This window comes from Artemia sp. Qi Xiang Cuo, chromosome 8, assembly GCF_049724085.1.
Source record: "Artemia sp. Qi Xiang Cuo chromosome 8, ASM4972408v1, whole genome shotgun sequence".
Classification (NCBI taxonomy): domain Eukaryota; kingdom Metazoa; phylum Arthropoda; class Branchiopoda; order Anostraca; family Artemiidae; genus Artemia; species Artemia sp. Qi Xiang Cuo.
The window spans coordinates 18,068,303-18,086,843 of record NC_142801.1 but is presented as its reverse complement, the minus strand read 5'-3'; the positions used below and the strand labels follow the sequence as shown (position 1 = coordinate 18,086,843).

Sequence of the window (18,541 nt, the reverse complement as noted above, 5' to 3'; positions counted from 1 at the left end):
AGTTTCCTGACCAAAAAAGGTGAAGAATACAATCAGAGCTGTCAGTTTGCCCGGTAGGTTGAGCAAAATCGGGTCTGTAAAAATGCGATCCAAAGCTCCACTATATTACCTTTCTTTTACCGAACTCTTCCTCCAGTCAATAAAAATTACCAGATTCTCGGAAAAATCTGTTAAAACTAAAAACTGTCTTAAGTTGCAGCTGTGAGTTGTTAATAGTTGATTTTGTTTGAATTGTTAATTGTTTGTAGCTGAAGAATACAATAAGACTGAACTAAAGAATACAATAAGAGTTTTCAGTTTGGCCGGTAGGTTAAACAAAACCGACTCTGTAAAACTACGATCCAAAACTTCCTTTTTATTGCACCTTCCTTTTACCAAAATTTTAGTCTCGGTCGATAAAAATGATTCACCACTTCTTGAAATCTATAAGCGCCAAGAATAAAATTATGCCGTTAAAAAGTGAAATAAAGACTTTACCCTTTTCTTAGAAATTTTTCTTTTCTTCCGTGTTTTGGAATTTTTAAGATTGGGAAAGGGCATGAGTGCTGTATATAGGGATATCAAATGCATAGAATACTCCTACAACAAAGTTGCAGCAATGTCGCACAGCGTTTGCTTTAGGAAAAAAAAAGTTGATTCAATAAATTTTTCCGAAATTCTCCTCTGCTGAAGGGCTTCTTTGATTTTGTTCCCTATATTGTTTGATGGTATTTTAGCCCTTCTAAGTGAAAATCCTTTTTAAACCAAGGAAAATCCGAACATAAGAAATTCGAGGAAAATAGTATTATTTAAAATAGTATAAATTCAAAGAAATAATATTATATATAAGAAATTGACAAAAATAAACAAAAGTAGCTAAAATTTTGTAAGCGAAAGAAGTACTAGACCTGCAATAGTAGCAAAACCTCCGGTCATCACAGCATGTAATTCAGATTTGGTCATCAGTCCAATGTACGGCTTAATTAGAAGAGGGGCTTCTGTCTGAAATTACGGGAAGCAGGAAATTAAAAACAAGATAGACATGCACATTATAATGAGTGTAGAGGGGTTAGGGTCTGGATCACACACTTCCTCCAACATCGAACAATTGTTCATATAGTTTCTTACGTTTCTAGTGGAAATTCTCACTTTTTTCAATATAATTCCCCCACCCGCTCCTGAAAATCTTGTGTATATGGATCACTATGTTCATAATTACTGAACTCTTTTAAATGGAATATAGTTTATTGATAATTTTTTACTTTTGAGAACCATGGCACCAGTATTTTTGTTTTCTCGGGGGTGAAAGAATACCTTGGGCCACATTCAACTCATTTCTAAAATGGGTAAACTGTGTGAATTTTTCAAGAAAAACAAGGTAAAATATTAAAACTCATGATACTTTCAGGCCTCCTCCCCTCGGGAGATCCTTTCGTGAGGAGTATACCTTGCTCAAATGAGTTTTATTTCTCATTCTTAGAAAATTTTCGATAAAAAGTCAACTCTTTGGAGCAAGTATATCTACAACATGATATTTTATTTTTAATTTAGTTTTTATAACTATTTAGACAGGAGTTTGTACCTTCCAGATTATTTTTGCTGTTTCCTTTTTTCCCTTCACAAGCCAAAATTTTGGAAGTAGGCAAGGCAAATTTTGCCTTTTCAGCCATAGTCACGAAAGGGCCTTCAACTTTTACTACTGAAGAGCTGAAGTACACAAGTGGCATCTCCCTCTACCTTCCAGGGAATCCTACTACTAACCCTTTAGAAGAAAGTTAGGCATGCTGTACGTTTTGTTCATGCAATGATTTAAATTTCCATGGCTGGAGGATTAAAGTGGACCATTGACATCTCTAGCGCACCCACCCCTCTCCCTCATTCCTCATCAACGATTTTTTGGTAAAAAGGTAAGCATGTTGCACCTTGCTTGAACCAGAATCATTCAACTATCACCGGTTAATAGAAAATGCAAAGTGAGATCAAGGCGACTCGAATATCCCCCTCTGCCCTCTCCCCACTATTTTCTTTTCGCTATAAAAAGACAGAGATGTTGCACCTTCTTTGAAGTGAAATCAGGCAGGGATTTTCAATTTGTTTTAATGGAGGCATAAGATGCCCCTCCATTAACCCACCGGTCATCCCATTGCCAAATTCTTGGAAGAAAGATTAGTATGTTGCACTTTGTTTGAACTGAAATTACATAAGGATTCTCAGTTTGTACAAATAGAGAACGAAAGTAAGCATGAGGGCTTTTAATACCGTCTGGTCCCTTTAGCCGCTAACTTCTAGCACAAACAAAGGTATAGTGCACCTTGTTTAGACCACAACCTTTAGGGACGTGAGTTATATAAGTAGGATAATTGTTCGTCTTTTATTCGTTTCTAACACATTTTATGGTATGAAGATTTATTTTCATACAACTGGATACGTTATTATTGTAAATTATAATTCAATGCAATGGCGTGGTTATTGCAATTATTAGTAAAGTGCTTGTGTGGCAATCAGTCGTAGTAAAAATAGAATCAAATTGTTTTCGGCATCAACTATATATGAAGCAGTTAATAACTGTTATATAAATGTTATAAACTAACAATACTGTTTGGGTGTTGCGCCATAGAGAAAAAGTTAGTTTTATGACTATAGGATATTTTGAAACTGCCCCATCCTAAATACCCCGCTCTTTACGCTGAAGTTTTTTAGTTCTTTTAAAAAAGCTTCTGGTTCTAACTAAACAGCTCTTGTGTTTCAGGAGTCGATCTTAAATAATTGGGACAAGAGGTCAAACTTTAGCACAAAGAGGGGGTATTGAGGAGGGGACAAGCCATTTCATATACGGAATAATTTCTGTTTGTTATAAGTTTCAACGTTGCACCTTACTTTCAGTTGAAAAAATATTGTCAGTATAGTCCTTCTAATGAATTCCAAGGGGCCCCCGTACCAAACAGGTTTTTTCTGGTAGGTAAACAGGTCATTACACCTTTGCCGAGAGGAACGAGTATAACTTGATTGGTGATTAGGATTTGAATAAAAGGAATAGTTTTCTTTTTCTTGTTTAGCATTTGCAAAAAAGGGGTAATTAGTGAGTGGAAAATTTTTTAATGCTTTTACAATCGGAGATGTTTGATTAACCTTTGCAAAAAAAGGGGGTAATGGGATTTGTGAATTGGAGGAGATTGGCTGAAAAGTATTTTGAGGGAGTTGAGTTGCACGAGGGTTGACTTGCACGAGGGTTCAGTTACATACGGATTCAGTTAAATGGGGATTAGTTAAATGGGGTCGAGTAGCACGGAGTTGAGAGACTCAGTTGCCTAATTCCGTGTGATTTTTCTTTACTTGATGGTCATTAAAAACGAAATTTTTGTGTTAAATAAGTAGTTTTTGTATCTTTTAAAAGAGCTTTAAGGGGCTTGAGAGACTCAGTCGCCTAATTCCGTGTGATTTATTTTTACGTGATGGTAATTACATTATAAAAGTGGGGTGTTCCTCACTAGATTGTGTATCTTTTTAAGAACTGTATGGGTGTTGCGAGACTCAGTTGCCTAAGTCAGTTTGATTTTTTTTTACTTTATGGTCTTTAAAAATGAATTTTTTGTGTTAAATAAGTAGTTTTGTATATTTTAAATGAGCGTTATTAGGTTTGACAGACTCAGTTGCCTCAGTCCGTGTGGTTTTTTTCTTCAATTGGCGGTCATTAAAAACGAAAATTTTGTGTTAAATAAGTAGTTTTTGTATATTTTAAAAGAGCTTTACATGGTTTGAGAGACTCAGTTGCCTGATTCCGTGTGTTTTTTCTTCACTAGGTGGTCATTAAAAACGAAATTTTTGTGTTAAAAAAGTAGTTTTTGTATCTTTTAAAAAAGCTTTAAAGGGTTTGAGAGACTCAGTTGTCTGATTCCGTGTGGTTTTTCTTCACTTGGTGGTCATTAAAAACGAAGTTTTTGTGTTAAATAAGTAGTTTTTGTATCTTTTAAAAGAGCTTTACAGGGTTTGAGAGACTCAGTTGCCTGATTCCGTGTGGTTTTTCTTTACTTGATTGTCTTTAATATCGAAATTTTTGTGTTTAATAAGTTGTTTTTGTATATTTTAAAAGAGCTTTACAGGGTTTGAGAGACTCAGTTGCCTAATTCCGTGTGGTTTTTCTTCACTTGGTGGTCATTAAAAACGAAATTTTTTTATTCAATAAGTAGTTTTTTTATCTTTTAAAAGAGCTTTACAGGGGTTGAGAGACTCAGTTGCCTAATTCCGTGTGGTTTTTTTCTTCACTTGGTGGTCATTAAAAACGAAATTTTTGTGTTAAATAAGTAGTTTTTGTATCTTTTAAAAGAGATTTACAGGTTTTGAGAGACTCAGTTGCCTAATTCCGTGTGGTTTTTCTTCACTTGGTGGTCATTAAAAACGAAATTTTTGTGTTAAATAAGTGGTTTTTGTATATTTTAAAAGAGCTTTACAGGGTTTGAGAGACTCAGTTGCCTAATTCTGTGTGGTTTTTCTTCACTTGGTGGTCATTAAAAATAAAATTTTTGTGTTAAATCAGTAGTTTTTGTATCTTTTAAAAGAGCTTTACAGGGTTGGACAGACTCAGTTGCCTGCTGCCGTGTGGTTGTTCTTTACTCGGTGGTCATTAAAAACGAAATTTTTGTGTTATATAAGTCGTTTTTGTATCTTTTAAAAGAGCTTTACAGGGTTTGAGAGACTCAGTTGCCTAATTCCGTTTGGTTTTTCTTCTCTTGGTGGTCATTAAAAACGAAATTTTTGTGTTTAATAAGTAGTTTTTGTATATTTTTAAAGAGCTTTACAGGGTTTGAGAGACTCAGTTGCCTAATTCCGTTTGGTTTTTCTTCACTTGGTGGTCATTAAAAACGAAATTTTTGTTTTAAATAAGTATTTTTTGTATCTTTTAAAAGATCTTTACATGGTTTGAGAGACTCAGTTGCCTTATTCCGTGTGGTTTTTCTTCACTTGGTGGTCATTAAAAACGAAATTTTTGTGTTAAATAAGTAGTTTTTGTATCTTTTAAAAGAGCTTTACAGGGTTTGAGAGACTCAGTTGCCTAATTCCGTGTGGTTTTTCTTCACTTGGTGGTCATTAAAAATGAAATTTTTGTGTTAAATAAGTAGTTTTTGTATCTTTTAAAAGAGCTTTACAGGGTTTGAGAGACTCTGATGCCTAATTCCGTGTGGTTTTTCTTCATTTGGTGGTCGTTAAAAACGAAATTTTTGTGTTAAATAAGTAGTTTTTTTATCTTTTAAAAGATCTTTACGGGGTTTGAGAGACTCAGTTGCCTGAGTCCGTGTGATTTTTCTTTACTTAGTGGTCAATAAATACGAATTGTTTTTGGTAAATAAGTAGTTTTCGTATCTTTTAAAAGAGCTTTAAGAGGATTGAGAGACTCAGTTGCCTTATTTCGTGTGATATTTATTTAATTTATGTTCATTAAAAACGAAATTTTTGTGTTAAATAATTAGTTTTTGTATCTTTTAAAAACGAAATTGTTGTGTTAAATAAGTAGTTTTTTTGTATCTTTTAAAAGAGCTTTAAGGGGTTTGTTGGGATGTGTAGTTTGCTTTTAGGACTTTTCAGAGCTATGATTCTTAGTCTCTCATAGGCGTTTGTTGTCTGAAACTTCTAGTTTGGGATGAATAGTTTGCTGAGAAGTTAACTTTTAGTATTTTATGGTTTTATGTGCCTGAAATTATGAATTAGAATAGTTAATTAGCTGTTTAGGTTTTCAGACATAGTTTTTTAGATGTTCATGGGTGTTGGGTTCCTGGAGGGTTTTATGACTCCTCCTCTCAATAAATTCAGATGGTTTTAGGACTCGTCCCCCTAGCCATAACTCCATTCAACCTTGAGCGAGGATATAAAAGTTTGATGGAGTATTTTTCTACTTAACAACTACATTAATAACTTCCAAGATGGTAGGACAGTATGACACAGAATTTATCAGTTACCGAGAGTTCAATGACTCCTCCCCACAATGAACTCAGATGGTTTTAAGACTCATCTCACTAGTCATAACTCCGTTCAACCTTGAGCGAAGGTATAAAAGTTTGATGAAGTATTTCTCTACTTAACAACTACATTAATAGCCTCCAAGATGATAGGACTGTATGACACCGAATTTATCAGTTTGAAAAAATCATCTTGTGGTGTTATATTCGAATGTGCTTTTTTATTGTTGTCTATGGATCTCGATGAAATTAACTGTTATCATTGGTTAGTGAACTATAATCTGTTTGAGTATGATAAAAGCTTGTGGAGTACTACATTATGTTGTATAAACACACTGGGATTCTATGATAGAGTGATTACACCACTTAATAATACTGGTCTGGAACTGAGAAATGTCCAGGAGGAAGTCAGTGAAATTTGTAGCTTTTTCGGAGTTGAAGCACTCTACGTAAAGGGCAATGTACCTACAGATAAAGTTTTAATTCAAAAGTGTGACCCTAGGATTCCAATTTTCAATCTAGAAGAGTTTAAGTGTCCTAAGTTTGAAGGGGGTTATCACCGTCCTGAAGACGAGGTTAGGTTCTTCGCACAGTGGATACCTAAGAACATACCTGATCGTGATAAATCCATAAGACATGTTAAAAACTATTCTATATCATAGGATCATCGTTTGTGGATGCTTAAGAGTGAACTCTAAGTACTATTTTTATGTAAACATTTGTTGTTGTTTTTTTTTTCTCAAAAAAAAATCTGTTAATACATTTAAGCAATAAATATCTTTAAGCTTAACTCGTCCTTGTTCTTTAGAATAGTTCTATTGTCAGCAAGTAACAAACTCTTTCCTGAAGTCACCTCTTGGATACACAATGCAGAAACTTCATTTAAGAAACTATGAAAAAAATTGTAAGTAAGTAAGTAACAAATTCTTTCTTGAAGTCACCTCTTGGATACACAATACAGAAATTTTCATTAAAGAAATTATGAAAAATTGTAAATAAGTAGCAAATTCTTTCTTGAATTCACCTGCTGGATAAACAAAGACATTTCGTTCAAGAAATTATGACAAAATTCTAAGTAAGTAACAAACTCTTTATTGTTTACATGACTTAGATACACGATGTAGAAATTTCATTCAAGAAATTATGAAAAAATTCTCAGAAAGTAACAATTTCTTTCTTGAAGTCATCTCTTGTATACACAATATGGAAATTTCATTCAGGAAATTATGAAAATATTTGTAAGTAAGTAACAAACTCTTTATTGATTTCCCCTCTTGGATATACAGTTCAGGTACTTCATTCAAGAAATTATGAAAAAAATCTCAAGTAAGTAACTTTTTTTTCTCTTTATCACAAACAATTTTCACTTAGCTAAATGATGTAGAAATTATTGAAAAATTCTCAGTAAGTAACAATTTCTTTCTTGAAGTCAACTCTTGGATACGCAATACGGAAATTGCATTCAAGAAATTATGAAAATATTTGTTGGTAAGTAACAAACTCTTTATTGATTTCACCTCTTGGATATAAATTACAGATACTTCATTCAAGAAATTATGAAAAAATCGCAATTACGTAACTTTTTTTTCTCTTTATCACAAAAAATGTTCAATTAGCTACAGGATGTAGAAATTTAATTCAAGAAATTATTAAAAAATTCTCATTAAGTAACAATTTCTTTCTTGAAGTCAACTCTTGGATACACAATTTCATTCAAGAAATTATGAAAAAGTTGTAACTAAATAGCAAATTCTCTCTTGAATTCACATGTTCGATTAACAAAAATACATTCCGTTCAATAAATTATGACAAGATTATAGGTAACTAACAAACTCTCTAATTTTTTCAATAGTTAGATATACTATATATAAATTAAATTCAAGAAATTATGAAACAAATTCCCAGTAAGTAACCATTTCGTTCTTGAAGTCAACTCTTGGATACGCAATACGGAAATTTCTTTCAAGAAATTATGAAAATATTTGTAACTAAGTAACAAACACTTTATTGATTTCACCTATTGGATATAAAGTACAGACACTTCATTCAAGATATTATGAAAAAATCGCAAGTAAGTAACTTTTTTTTTCTCTTTATCACAAACAATTTTCACTTACCTACACGATGTAGAAATTTAATTCAAGAAATTATGAAAAAATTCTCAGTAAGTAACAATTTCTTTCTTGAAGTCAACTCATGAATACACAATATGGAAATTTCATTCAAGAATTTCATGACTTAGATAAACGATGTAGAAATTTAATTCAAGAAATTATGAAAAAATTCTCAGTAAGTAACAATTTCTTTCTTGAAGTCAACTCTTGGATACACAATACGGAAATTTCATTTAAGAAATTATGAAAAAATTGTAAGCAAGTAACAAACTCTTTCGTAACAAACTCTTTCCTGAAGTCACCTCTTGGATACACAATGCAGAAACTTCATTTAAGAAACTATGAAAAAATTGTAAGTAAGTAACAAATTCTTTCTTGAAGTCACCTCTTGGATACACAATACAGAAATTTCATTAAAGAAATTATGAAAAAATTGTAAGTAAGTAGCAAATTCTTTCTTGAATTCACCTGCCGGATAAACAAAAAGACATTTCATTCAAGAAATTATGACAAAATTCTAAGTAAGTAACAAACTCTTAATTGTTTTCACGACTTAGATATACGATGTAGAAATTTAATTCAAGAAATTATGATGAAATTCTCAGTAAGTAACAAACTCTTTTTTTGATTTCACCTCTTGGATATACAGTACAGATACTTCATTCAAGAAATTATGAAAAAAAAATCGCAAGTAACTTTTTTTTTTCTCTTTATCACAAACAATTTTCACTTAGCTACACGATGTAGAAATTTAATTCAAGAAATTATGAAAAAATTCTCAGTAACCCCACCGGTTCCTACACATTGCAAAAAAGTGAGCAGTACGAAAACTCCACGTTTTCAACCAGACTGGTTTTTTAGCTAAATCTTTGGAAACAGCCCAGCCTCTATTTCTGATCGTTTTAAGTTTTGATGTTAGTTTTGTCAGTCAAAAGCTATGACCTTGAGAAAAAAGCTTGAGAAAATTGCCTGATTATCGAAAAATGAGAAGCCACATCGTGTCTCAGGGACAAGCATAGAGTACAATTCATTCAAGAAATTATGAAAATATTTGTAAGTAAGTAATAAACACGTTTTGAAACTACATGCTATTTGCATACGTTTCCTTGGCACCTTTCCAAACGAGCGGGGATCCCCCACTGGTTCCTACACATTGCAAAAAGTGTGCAGTACGAAAACTTGGCACCTTTCCAAACGAGCGGGGATTCCCCACTGGTTCCTACACATTGCAAAAAGCGAGCAGTACGAAAACTCCACGTTTTCAACCAGAGTGGTTTTTTAGGGACCAATCAGGAGAGACATGCAAAGTCGACATAGCTTTATTTCATTTTTTAAGGTTAATTTAGACGAGGTTACGTGCGCGCACGTAACCTCGTCTAAATTAACCTTAAAAGATGAAATAAAGTTATGTCGACGTTGAATGTCTCTCCTGATTTGTCCCTAAAAAACCAGTTTGGTTGAAAACATAGAGTTTTCGTAATGCTCACTTTTTGCAATGTTTAGGACCTAGTGGGGAATCTCCGCTCGTGTGGAAAGGTGCCAAGTTTTCCTACTGCACACTTTTTGCAAGGTGTAGGAACCAGTGGGGTATTCCTGCTCGTTTGGAAAGGTGCCAAGGAAAGGTATGCAAATAGCATGTAGCTTCAAAACGTGTTTATGACTTACTTACAAATATTTTCATAATTTCTTGAATGAATTGTACTCTATGCTTGTCCCTGAGACACGATGTGGCTTCTCATTTTTCGATAATCAGGCAATTTTCTCAAGCTCTTTTCTCAAGGTCATAGCTTTTGACTGACAACACTAACATCAAAACTTAAACGGTCAGAAATAGAGGCTGGGCTGTTTCCAAAGATTTAGCTAAAAAACCAGTCTGGTTGAAAACGTGGAGTTTTCGTACAGCTCACTTTTTTTGCAATGTGTAGGAACCGGTGGGGTTACTTAGAATTTTTTCATAATTTATTGAATTAAATTTCTAAATCGTGAAGATAAGTGAAAATTGTTTGTGATAAAGAGAAAAAAAAAGTTACTTGCGATTTTTTTCATAATTTCTTTAATGAAGTACCTGCACTGTACGTCCAAGAGGTGAAATCAAAAAAAAGTATTTGTTACTTACTGAGAATTTCTTCATAATTTCTTGAATTAAATTTCTACATTGTGTATCTATGTCATAAAAACAATTAAGAGTTTGTTACTGACTTAGAATTTTGTCATAATTTCTTGAACGAAATGTCTTTTTGTTTATCCGGCAGGGGAATTCAAGAAAGAATTTGCTACTTAATTACAATTTTTTCATAATTTCCTTAATGAAATTTCTGTATTGTGTATCTATGAGGTGACTTCATGAAAGAATTTGTTACTTACTTACAATTTTTTCATAGTTTCTTAAATGAAGTTTCTGCATTGTGTATCAAAGACGTGACTTCAGGCAAGAGTTTGTTACGAAAGAGTTTGTTACTTGCTTACAATTTTTTCATAATTTCTTAAATGAAATTTTCGTATTGTGTATCCAAGAGTTGACTTCAAGAAAGAAATTGTTACTTACTGATAATTTTTTCATAATTTCTTGAATCAAATTTCTACATCGTGTATCTAAGTCATGAAATTATTTAATGGAATTTCCGTATTGTGTATTCATGAGTTGACCTCAAGAAAGAACTTTTTACTTACTGAGAATTTTTTAATAATTTTTTTAATTAAATATCTACATCGTTTAGCTATGTGACAATTGTTTGTTATAAAGAGAAAAAAAAATTTAATTACTTCTGATTTTTTATAATTTTTCGAGTAAAGTATTTGTAATATATATCCAAGAAGTGAAATCAATAAAAAGTTTGTTTCTTAATTAAAAATATTTTCATAATTTCTTGAAATAAATTTCCGTATTGTGTATCCAAGAGTTGACTTCAAGAAAGAAATTGTTACTTACTGAGAATTTTTTTCATAATTTCTTGAATTTAATTTCTACATCGTATATCTAACTCGTGAAAACAATTAAGAGTTTGTTACTTACTTAGAATTTTGTCATAATTTCTTGAACGAAATGTATTTTTGTTAATCCAACATGTGAATTCAAGAAAGAATTTGCTAATTAGTTACAATTTTTTCATAATTTCTTGAATGAAATTGTGTATCCAAGAGTTGACTTCAAGAAAGAAATTGTTACTTACTGAGAATTTTTTAATAATTTCTTGAATGAAATTTCTACATCATGTAGCTAAGTGAAATTTGTTTGTGATAAAGAGAAAAAAAAAGTTACTTACTTGCAATTTTTTAATAATTTCTTGAATGAAGTATCTGTACTGTATATCAAAGAGGTGAAATCAATAAAGAGTTTGTTACTTACTAACAAATATTTTCATAATTTCTTGAATGAAATTTCCGTATTGCGTATCCAAGAGTTGACTTCAAGAAAGAAATTGTTACTTACTGAGAATTTTTCAATAATTTCTACATCATTTAGCTAAGTGAAAATTGTTTGTGATAAAGAGAAAAAAAGTTACTTACTTGCGATTTTTTTCATAATTTCTTGAATGAAGTATCTGTACTGTATATCCAAGAGGTGAAATCAATAAAAAGTTTGTTACTTACTTACAAATATTTTCAGAATTTCCTGAATGAAATTTCCATATTGTGTATCCAAGAGATGACTTCAAGAAAGAAATTGTTACTTTCTGAGAATTTTTTCATAATTTCTTGAATTAAATTTCTACATCGTGTATCTAAGTCATGTAAACAATAAAGAGTTTGCTACTTACTTAGAATTTTGTCATAATTTCTTGAACGAAATGTCTTTGTTTATCCAGCAGGTGAATTCAAGAAAGAATTTGCTACTTATTTACAATTTTTTCATAATTTCTTTAATGAAAATTTATGTATTGTGTATCCAAGAGGTGACTTTAAGAAAGAATTTGTTACTTACTTACTTACAATTTTTTTCATAGTTTCTTAAATGAAGTTTCTGCATTGTTTATCCAAGAGGTGACTTCAGGAAAGTGTTTGTTACTTGCTTAAATTAGAAATATTCTAAAGAATATAGACGGTTTAAGCTTAAATATATTTATTGCTTAAATGAATTAACAGATTTTTTTTGATAAAAAAAAACAACTACAAAAGTTTACATAAAAATAGTACTTAGAGTTCACTCTTAAACATCCAAAAACGATGGTCCCATGATATAGAATAGTTTTTAACATGTCTTATGGATTTATCACGATCAGGAATGTTCTTAGGTATCCACTGTGCGAAGAACCTAACCTTGTCTTCAGGACGGTGATAACCCCCTTCAAATTTAGGACACTTAAACTCTTCTAGATTGAAAAGTGGAATCCTAGGGTCACACTTTTGAATTAAAACTTTATCTGTAGGTACATTGCCTTTTACGTAGAGTGCTTCAACTCCGAAAAAGCTACAAATTTTACTGACTTCCTCCTGGACATTTCTCAGTTCCTGACCAGTATTATTAAGTGGTGTAATCACTCTATCATAGAATCCCAGTCTGTTTATACAACGTAATGTAGTACTCCACAAGCTTTTATCATACTCAAACAGATTATAGTTCACTATCAAATGATAACAGTCAATTTCTTTTAGATCCATAGACAATAATAACAAAGCACATTCAAATATAACACCGAAAGATGATTTTTCAAACTGATAAATTCATTGTAATACTGTATCATTATCTTGGAGGCTATTAATGTAGTTGGTAAGTGGAGAAATACTTCATCAAACTATTATACCTTCGCTCAAGGTTGAACGGAGTTATGACTAGTGAGATGAGTCTTAAAACCATCTGAATTCATTGTGGGGAGGAGTCATTGAACTCTCGGTAACTGATAAATTCTGTGTCATACTGTCCTATCATCTTGGAAGTTATTAATGTAGTTGTTAAGTAGAAAAATACTTCATCAAACTTTTATATCCTTGCTCAAGGTTGAATGGAGTTATGGCTAGGGGGACGAGTCCTAAAACCATCTGAATTCACTGAGAGGAGGAGTCATAAAACCCTCCAGGAACCCAACACCCATGAACATCTAAAAAACTATGTCTGAAAACCTAAACAGCTAATTAACTATTCTAATTCATGATTTCAGGCACATAAAACCATAAAATACTAAATGTTAACTTCTCAGCAAACTATTCATCCCAAACTAGAAGTTTCAGACAACAAACGCCTATGAGAGACTAAGAATCATAGCTCTGAAAAGTCCTAAAAGCAAACTACACATCCCAACAAACCCCTTAAAGCTCTTTTAAAAGATACAAAAAAACTACTTATTTAACACAAAAATTTCGTTTTTAAAAGACAAAAAAACTACTTATTTAACACAAAAATTTTGTTTTTAATGACCATCAAGTAAAGAAAAACCACATGGAATCCGGCAACTGAGTCTCTCAACCCTCTTAAAGCTATTTTAAAAGATACAAAAACTACTTATTTAACACAAAAATTTCGTTTTTAATGACCACCAAGTAAAGAAAAACCACACGTAATTAGTCAACTGTGTATCTACACCACTTTAAAGCTATTTTAAAAGATACAAAAACTACTTATTTAACACAAAAATTTCGTTTTTAATGACTATCAAGTGAAGGAAAATCACACGGAATCAGGCAACTGAGTCTCTCAAACCCCGTAAAGCTCTTTTAAAAGATACAAAAACTACTGATTTATCCCACAAATTTCGTTTTTATTGACCACCAAGTGAAGAAAAACCACACGGAATTAGGCAACTGAGTCTCTCAAACCCTGTAAAGCTCTTTTAAAAGATACAAAAACTACTTATTTAACACAAAAATTTCGTTTTTAATTACCACCAAGTGAAGAAAATCCACACGGAATCAGGCAACTGAGTCTCTCAATCCCTGTAAAGATCTTTTAAAAGATACTAAACCTACTTATTTAACACAAAAATTTCGTTTTTATTTACCACCAATTTAAGAAAAACCACACGGAATTAGGCAACTGAGTCTCTCAAACCCTGTAAAGCTCTTTTAAAAGATAAAAAAACTACTTATATAAAACAAAAATTTCTTTTTTAATGACCACCAAGTGAATAAAAACCACACGTAATTAGGAAACTGAGTCTCTCAAACCCTGTAAAGCTCTTAAAAGATACAAAAACTACTTATTTAACACAAAAATTTCGTTTTTAATGACCACCAAGTGAAGAAAAACCACACGGAATTAGGCAACTGAGTCTCTCAAACCCTGTAAAGCTCTTTTAAAAGATACAAAAACTACTGATTTAACACATAAATTTAGTTTTTAATGACCACCAAGTGAAGAAAAACCACACGGAATTAGGCAACTGAGTCTCTCCAACCCTGTAAAGCTCTTTTAAAAGATACAAAAACTACTTATTTAACACAAAAATTTAGTTTTTAATGACCACCAAGTGAAGAAAAACCACACGGAATTAGGCAACTGAGTCTCTCAAACCCTGTAATGCTCTTTTAAAAGATACAAAAACTACTTATTTAACACAAAACTTTCGTTTTTAATGACCACCAAGTGACGAAAAACCACACGGAATTAGGCAACTGAGTCTCTCAAACCCTGTAAAGCTCTTTTAAAATATAAAAAAACAACTTATTTAAAACAAAAATTTATTTTTTAATGACCACCAAGTGAACAAAAACAACACGGAATTAGGCAACTGAGACTCTCAAACCCTGTAAAGCTCTTTTAAAAGATACAAAAACTACTTATTTAACACAAAAATTTCGTTTTTAATGACCACCAAGTGAAGAAAAACCACACGGAATTAGGCAACTGAGTCTCTCAAACCCCGTAAAGCTCTTTTAAAATATACAAAAACTACTGATTTAACACAAAAATTTCGTTTTTAATGACCACCAAGTTAAGAAAAACCACACGGAATTAGGCAACAGAGTCTCTCAATCCCTGTAAAGCTCTTTTAAAAGATACAAAAACTACTTATTTAACACAAAAATTTTGTTTTTAATGACCAGCATGTAAAGAAAAACCACACGGAGTTAGTCAACTGAGTCTCTCAAACCATGTAAAGCTCTTTTAAAATATACAAAAACAACTTATTTAACAAAATAATTTCGTTTTTAATGACCACTAAGTGAAGAAAAACCACACGGAATTAGGCAACTGAGTCTCTCAAACCCTGTAAAGCTCTTTTAAAAGATAAAAAAACTACTTATTTAACACAAAAATTTCGTTTTTAATGACCACCAAGTGAAGAAAAACCACACGGAATCAGGCAACTGAGTCTCTAAAACCCTGTAAATCTCTTTTAAAAGATACAAAAAATAATTATTTAACACAAAAATTTCTTTTTTAATGACCAGCAAGTAAAGTACAACCACACGGAGTCAGGCAACTGAGTCTCTCAAACCATGTAAAGCTTTTTTAAAAGATACAAAAACTACTTATTTAGCACAAAAATTTCGTTATTAATTACCACCAATTTACGAAAAACCACACGGAATTAGGCAACAGAGACACTCAAACACTGTAAAGCTCTTTTAAAAGATACAAAAACTACTTATTTAACACAAAAATTTAGTTTTTAATGACCACCAAGTGAAGAAAAACCACACGGAATCAGACAACTGAGTCTCTCAAACCCTGTAAAGCTCTTTTAAAAGATACAAAAAAACTACTTTTTTAACACAAAAATTTCGTTTTTAATGACCACCAAGTGAAGAAAAACCACACGGACTCAGGCAACTGAGTCTCTCAAACCCAGTAAAGCTCTTTTAAAAGATACAAAAACTACTTATTTAACACAAAAATTTCGTTTTTAATGACCACCAAGTGAAGAAAAACCACACGGAATTAGGCAACTGAGTCTCTCAAACCCAGTAAAGCTCTTTTAAAAGATACAACAACTACTTATTTAACACAAAAATTTCGTTTTTAATGACCACCAAGTGAAGAACAACCACACGGAATCAGGCAACTGAGTCTCTCAAACCCTGTAAAGCTCTTTTAAAAGATACAAAAACTACTTATTTAACACAAAAACTTCGTTTTTAATGACCACCAAGTGAAGAAAAACCACACGGAATCAGGCAACTGAGTCTCTCAAACCCTGTAAAGCTTTTTTAAAAGATACAAAAACTACTTATTTAACACAAAAATTTAGTTTTTAATGACCACCAAGTGAAGAAAAACCACACTGAATCAGGCAACTGAGTCTCTCAAACCCTGTAAAGCTCTTTTAAAAGATACAAAAACTACTTATTTAACACAAAAACTTCGTTTTTAATGACCACCAAGTGAAGAAAAACCACACGGAATCAGGCAACTGAGTCTCTCAAATCCTGTAAAGCTTTTTTAAAAGATACAAAAACTAATTATTTAACACAAAAAATTAGTTTTTAATGACCACCAATTAAATAAAAACCACACGGAATTAGTCAACTGAGTATCTCTCAACATGTATATATATTTTAAAATAAAAAAAAACTCCTTAATTAACACAAAAATTTCTTTTTTAATGACCACCAATTAAAGGACAACCACATGGAATTAGACAACTGAGTCTCTCAAACCAGGTACAGCTCTTTTAAAATATACAAAAACTACTTATTTAACACAGAAATTTAGTTTTTAATGACCACCAAGTGAAGAAAACCACACGGAATCAGGCAACTGAGTCTCTCAAACCCTGTAAAGCTCTTTTAAAAGATACAAAAACTACTTATTTAACACAAAAATTTCGTTTTTAATGACCACCAAGTGAAGAAAAACCACACGGAGTCAGGCAACTGAGGCTCTCAAACCCCTTAAAGCTCTTTTAAAAGATACAACAACTACTTATTTAACAGATAAATTTCGTTTTTAATGACCACCCAGTGAAGAAAAAAACCACAAGGAATTAGGCAACTGAGTCTCTCAATCCTTATAAAGCTCTTTTAAAAAATATAAAAACATCTTATTTAAGATGAAAATTTAGCTTTTCATGACCACCAAGTAAGGAAAAATCACACTGACTTAGGCGACTGATTCTCTCAATACCTGTAAAGTTCATTTAAATGAAAGAAAAACAAAAGATATAAAATACAAAAATCTAGTAAAAGTAATATCTAGTGAAGAAAAACCACACGGAATCAGACGACTGAGTCTCTCAAACCCCTTAAAGCTCTTTTAAAAGATACAAAAACTACTTATTTAACACACAAATTTCGTTTTTAATGACCATCAAGTAAAGAAAAATCACACGGAATTAGGCAACTGAGTCTCTCAACTCCGTGCTACTCGACCTCATTTAACTAATCCCCATGTAACTGAATCCGTATGTAACTGAACCCTCGTGCAAGTCAACCCTCGTGCACCTCAACTCCCTCAAAATATTTTTCAACCAATCTCTTCCAATTCACAAATCACATTACCCCTTTTTTTTGCAAAGGTTAATCAAACATCTCCGATTGTAAAAGCATTAAAAAATTTTCCACTCACTAATTACCCCTTTTTTGCAAATGCTAAACAAGAAAAAGAAAACTATTCCTTTTATTCAAATCCTACTCACCAATCAAGTTATACTCGGTCCTCTCAGCAAAGGTGTAATGACCTGTTTACCTACCAGAAAAAACCTGTTTGGTACGGGGGCCCCTTGGAATTCATTAGAAGGACTATACTATTGTCTGTGTATTTAATTTCTTTTTTTTTCAAATAATGCCGGGAAATACACCTCTTCCTTCATGAAAATTCCTCATGAAAACCTCCTCCATGGAAATTTCCTCCGGCATAAAATCATCCCCCGGGAAATTACCTGGAAAATTAAATTCTTGTCCTGAATTCCCCCAGAAAATTTCTTGCGGATGATTCTGTCTGAAGGATTCTCCTTAGAATACTTTCATTTAAAAAAACAACTTGTTTTTATTCTATTTCTGATCCTATTTCAAGCGATTACAAAAAACCTCCCTATTTAGAAAATTTTCCCAGAAATCATCTACCACGTCCCAATGGAAAGTTTCTCCCGTGGAAAATATCCTCATGAAGATTCTCTTGGTGATAAATCCCCCATGGCACATTTCTGCAGAAGAACCCCCCCCCCCCCTGCTCCATGGAACAATCCCAAAGATGATTCTAACTCTGCTGAAAATTTCTCCGGACAATTCCCCCAGAGCACCTCTACATGTAGAATTAAATCGCCAAAATGAAGGTAAGACAAATAAATGGAATTTTGTATATGAATTCTGGCAAATAGCCCAGTATAAAATTTCCTCTGGAAGGTTCAACCCCAGAAACTTTCCTCCCAACACTAAATTCTCTCCATAGAAAATCCCCCTCCGCTGAAAACTCCCTTCACCCTAAAAAATTTATGTATACTTCCCAATAACAAATACTATAGGTTTCATAAGTTTCATAGCTTGCAGCCCTTTCTTCACGGGCTGTGGGAGGCTATGCCATCCCCAAAGGAATAGTCATTGAACCTTTCAGCTATGCTAAACAAAATGGCTATTTAAAATGCTTTTTCATACGACTTTGGGGGAAAAAGGGGCATGAGAGGG

The 18,541-nt window shown here is 32.3% G+C and overlaps 1 protein-coding gene across 4 annotated transcripts in view; it reads right to left on the bottom strand.

Annotated features, from left to right (window-relative positions):
* Window positions 1-18,541, bottom strand: part of LOC148949208 (uncharacterized) — a 242,483-nt gene that overhangs the window by 37,503 nt on the left and 186,439 nt on the right. For all 4 annotated transcript variants that reach the window (XM_089093251.1, XM_089093252.1, XM_089093250.1 and 1 more), the window contains exon 8: window positions 888-981. In XM_089093251.1, the coding sequence (XP_088949377.1) occupies window positions 888-981 (94 nt within the window). The remainder of the gene's footprint in view (window positions 1-887; window positions 982-18,541) is intronic.